This window comes from Malania oleifera, chromosome 6 (genome assembly GCF_029873635.1).
Source record: "Malania oleifera isolate guangnan ecotype guangnan chromosome 6, ASM2987363v1, whole genome shotgun sequence".
In the NCBI taxonomy this organism is placed as follows: domain Eukaryota; kingdom Viridiplantae; phylum Streptophyta; class Magnoliopsida; order Santalales; family Ximeniaceae; genus Malania; species Malania oleifera.
Window position 1 is genome coordinate 55,907,261 of NC_080422.1, and position 3,591 is coordinate 55,910,851.

At 35.3% G+C, this 3,591-nt stretch overlaps 1 protein-coding gene across 1 annotated transcript; it reads left to right on the forward strand.

Moving 5' to 3' along the window:
- The first annotated feature begins 331 nt into the window (after window positions 1–331).
- Window positions 332–1,623, forward strand: LOC131158371 (zinc finger protein 4-like). Its single transcript, XM_058113204.1, has one exon. It carries the CDS (start codon window positions 795–797, stop codon window positions 1,311–1,313), a length of 519 nt encoding a protein of 172 aa, XP_057969187.1. The 5' UTR covers window positions 332–794; the 3' UTR covers window positions 1,314–1,623.
- The last annotated feature ends 1,968 nt before the right edge of the window (window positions 1,624–3,591 follow it).

Here is a 3,591-nt window from a genome sequence, read left to right on the forward strand (position 1 = left end):
TTAAATAAATGATATTATGAAATTAAGTGATAAATTTGTTTTTTTTTATTCAAATTCATTTGTATGTATCAAACAGATAGTTAGGATGCAAAAAGAATATCAACCACAACTTTATTTTGTGTTTATAAGTATGTATTTGTATTTTGTATGATTAAGATGGTTAAAAAGAAGAATAAAATATTTCAATAAGTAATAAATTAGAAACATGAGATTTAAAATGATCTTTTAATGTCTAATTTACATTTTATTACTGTTGTGGACTTTGTGGCATTAGGTGTGAAAATATAAAGCCTATAAAGTATGAGTAATGCATAGCAGGGAATCCACAGCCGGGAACAACACACCAAAAATTAAATGTTAACGCAATGGAATTTTGGGGTGGACCCACTGACGTTTCAATTGTTGCCGTTAATGGAGGCAGCAACTCGAAGAGTCCCACTGATTTTTGCTGCTCTCTCTCCCCTCAGACGAAATCTCTTTTCACTTATTGTTTCCGTTTGTGGTTTTACGAACTGTCGTTGCCCCTCAAATAACTTGCTCTTTAGAGTGTTTTATTTCAATCTACCACCATCTCGCTCTCTCTCTCTCTCTCTCTCTCTCTCTCTCTCTGATTTTAAATCTATCTTCTCCCAACCTACCTTCTCATCAATTTCTGCGCTGCTCAACATAGTTGCATATGAAAACTCAACTCTTCAACCATTCCCCGTTTAAGTCCATCTTGTCATCTTAATAACAATCTACCTGCATTAATTATTATTACTATTATTATTATTATTATTATTATATCTCTAGACATGACTTTCCAACCCAACACATCTCTTCATCTGGGCCAACCAACCAAAGAACTCAACCTTGAACTCTTCCTCACGCCATCAACACCACCATCATCATCATCATCTTCTTCTTCGTCACTGATCGTTCAAACCGAACCTAGAATTTTCTCCTGTAACTATTGCAAGAGAAAATTCAACAGTTCGCAAGCGCTTGGGGGTCACCAAAATGCCCACAAGCTGGAGCGCACTCTAGCCAAGAAGAGCAGAGACATCAGCTCAGCTGTCCGACCGCCCAGAGGATCGAATCAGCAGTGCTCGGGTGGTTTGAGCCTTGCTCGATGCAGTCAGGCCGGGTTCGAGCAGCAAGAACATGACGCTAGTTTGTTTACTGGAGATTTTAGCTATGGTGGAAGAAGGGTGAACTGTGTTGGGCCTAGAGAAGAAGTAAGTGATTGGCACAAGGGCTATCGTACTAACGCTAGAACTGTTCAGAATGCTTCGGAGGAGTTCAACCAGGTTGACTTGTCTCTGAGGCTTTGATTTGGCCCTGCTTTCGGCTTCTTCAGATATCGCAGTTTTATTATTATTATTATTATTATTATTATTATTATTATTATTATTTTCCATGATTTGGTGGACGGCTTGAAGGTTAATGAATAAGGATTGTTACCTGCCATACACGAAGTGCAGGCGCAGAACCTTGACAAAGAAGAAGGGCAGGCAGTCTGTTAATTAATCCTATTTTTACTGTTATTATTACTGTTGTAGTTATTACTACTCTTATTATTGTTAAAGATGAGATTTATTCAGAGTGCCCATAATTATTGTGAAGAGAATGATATTGTACGTACAACAGTGGAGTTCCTTAATTTTAAGAAAAAAACAAAATAACAAAAGAAAGAATGGCAGAGTTATTAACATGCAGAGTATGAGAAATCATCGGGCAAAAAAGGAACGTCTTACCAAACACGCACGCACGCATGCACGCACGCACGTGGAGAGCGGAGAGCGCATCACTGGGGAGGCTCATAATTCGGATTATTGCGGGGTAGTTCAAATATTTGGAGAGGTTCACGGGCAGACCCAGGATTCGGCAAGTGGGAGCACTTCTCCCACAGTATTTAATATGTCTCTTAGACTTTTTACCAAATATTAGAGTGATTAGGGTTTTTTTTGCCAAAACTTGATAAGGTTTAGGAGAATTTTGAAATATGAGATATCTTGTCAAACCTAAAGGGATATGTGAAACTTTAGAAACAGGAAAAGTCCTCTTCGTTTAATCAAATCTTTAGAGAGGTCACTATCTTTTGTTTTAATAATAATAACAATGACACCAATGAATGTCGTAAAATGCAATTCTAGAAAGTTAGTGCTTAAAGGATGATGTGGGAAATGATATGCAAAAGGGGTCATATTCCCTTTAAGTTTAACACAGTTCAACATAGGTGAAGATGTGTACTGAGTGGACTCAAGGAGTCCAAACCTCTTGACTCAAGTTATGATTATCGATATTAGAAGAAAAAAAAAGTCAAAAACATGTCAGTCTAATGCATATACACCACTACCCTGTTATTTGCATAAGAGTGGTGAGATCATCTAATTACGCCCAATTATTTGACGGTTTTTGAGTTAAACTTAGAGTCAATGAATCAATAATGTCAATTTGTGCTATTAGAATCAAGTTTAGAAATATTAATATACGTGAAGGAAGTATGATCGCTCCTATACACTCGTTCCACAAACAGTACCAGAATAACCTCAATTTTTTCTAAAGTTTAACATCCAATAATCTTCAATCATTCGTTTCCAAATTACCAACTATTTTACCATTAAATCCTCCCCATGCCGATCTAAAATTCCATTCAAGTCCATGAATGTCGTAAAAAAACTCAGAAAAGCCCAAGTACTACTCTTCCAAGCTTCACCACTAAATTAAATTTAACAATTTTTATCAAATTGTATATATTGACTAACTTTTAAGGATTGAATTTCCTTATTCCTTCTTGAATTTCATATAGGAGCACACGATTCATTTTGTTAGCCCAAAAATTTTGATGATAGCAAACTCCTTTAGACTAATGTTGTTGAATTTGAGCTTTGATTTAATAGGTTTTAAAGTGGCCAAAGATTCAAGATAAGAGTATAATGGTCTTTTTAATTGTTATTTATATTTGTTCATCTCTAACTATAATAATTTTAATGACGTGTGTTCTTAAACTCTATATGAACATCATATTGTTGCACAAAAAATAAAAAATAAAAAAAAAGAAGAAATTAGATTGATCTTGGTTAATCTTCCTTCAAATTTGGCAAAATGTTTAGTCGATCGGCCCAATTCTAAAGGACAATTGATCAAACTAGGGTAGAATGTGGTAATGGATACACAACAGTTAGTGATAGATTAACCAATGACCATGATACTTTGATTGCTCAAACCGCCATGAGAGTGGAGAGTACTTCATTGGGGATACTTATAATTTATTGCAAGAAAGTTTAAGTATTTGGAGAGGCCCAGTGTCAACCCCACGATTTAGGCTACTAGTAATATTTTTTTTAAATGTAGTATTTTTAAAGAACAAAAGAAACTGACTTCCTCTAAGGTACGTCAAGAAGATTACCTTCTTAGGTTTTAAAAATTTTACAGACCTTTTGATGTGTTCCTAAACTATGCTATTTTAGGTCCCCCATTTACCTATGTGATGTTCTTATTTACTTTGTAATTATCCCTTCTTATCATTATTTGGAGTTACACGTGGTATGTTTCATGTTTCAGGAAATTAGAGCATAAATCAAGGATTTAAGCAAGGCAAGGAGTCAA

What these genes read in the sequence shown, in the direction of transcription:
- LOC131158371 (XM_058113204.1), top strand. Translation starts at nt 795, where the DNA reads ATGACTTTCCAACCCAACACATCTCTTCATCTGGGCCAACCAACCAAA.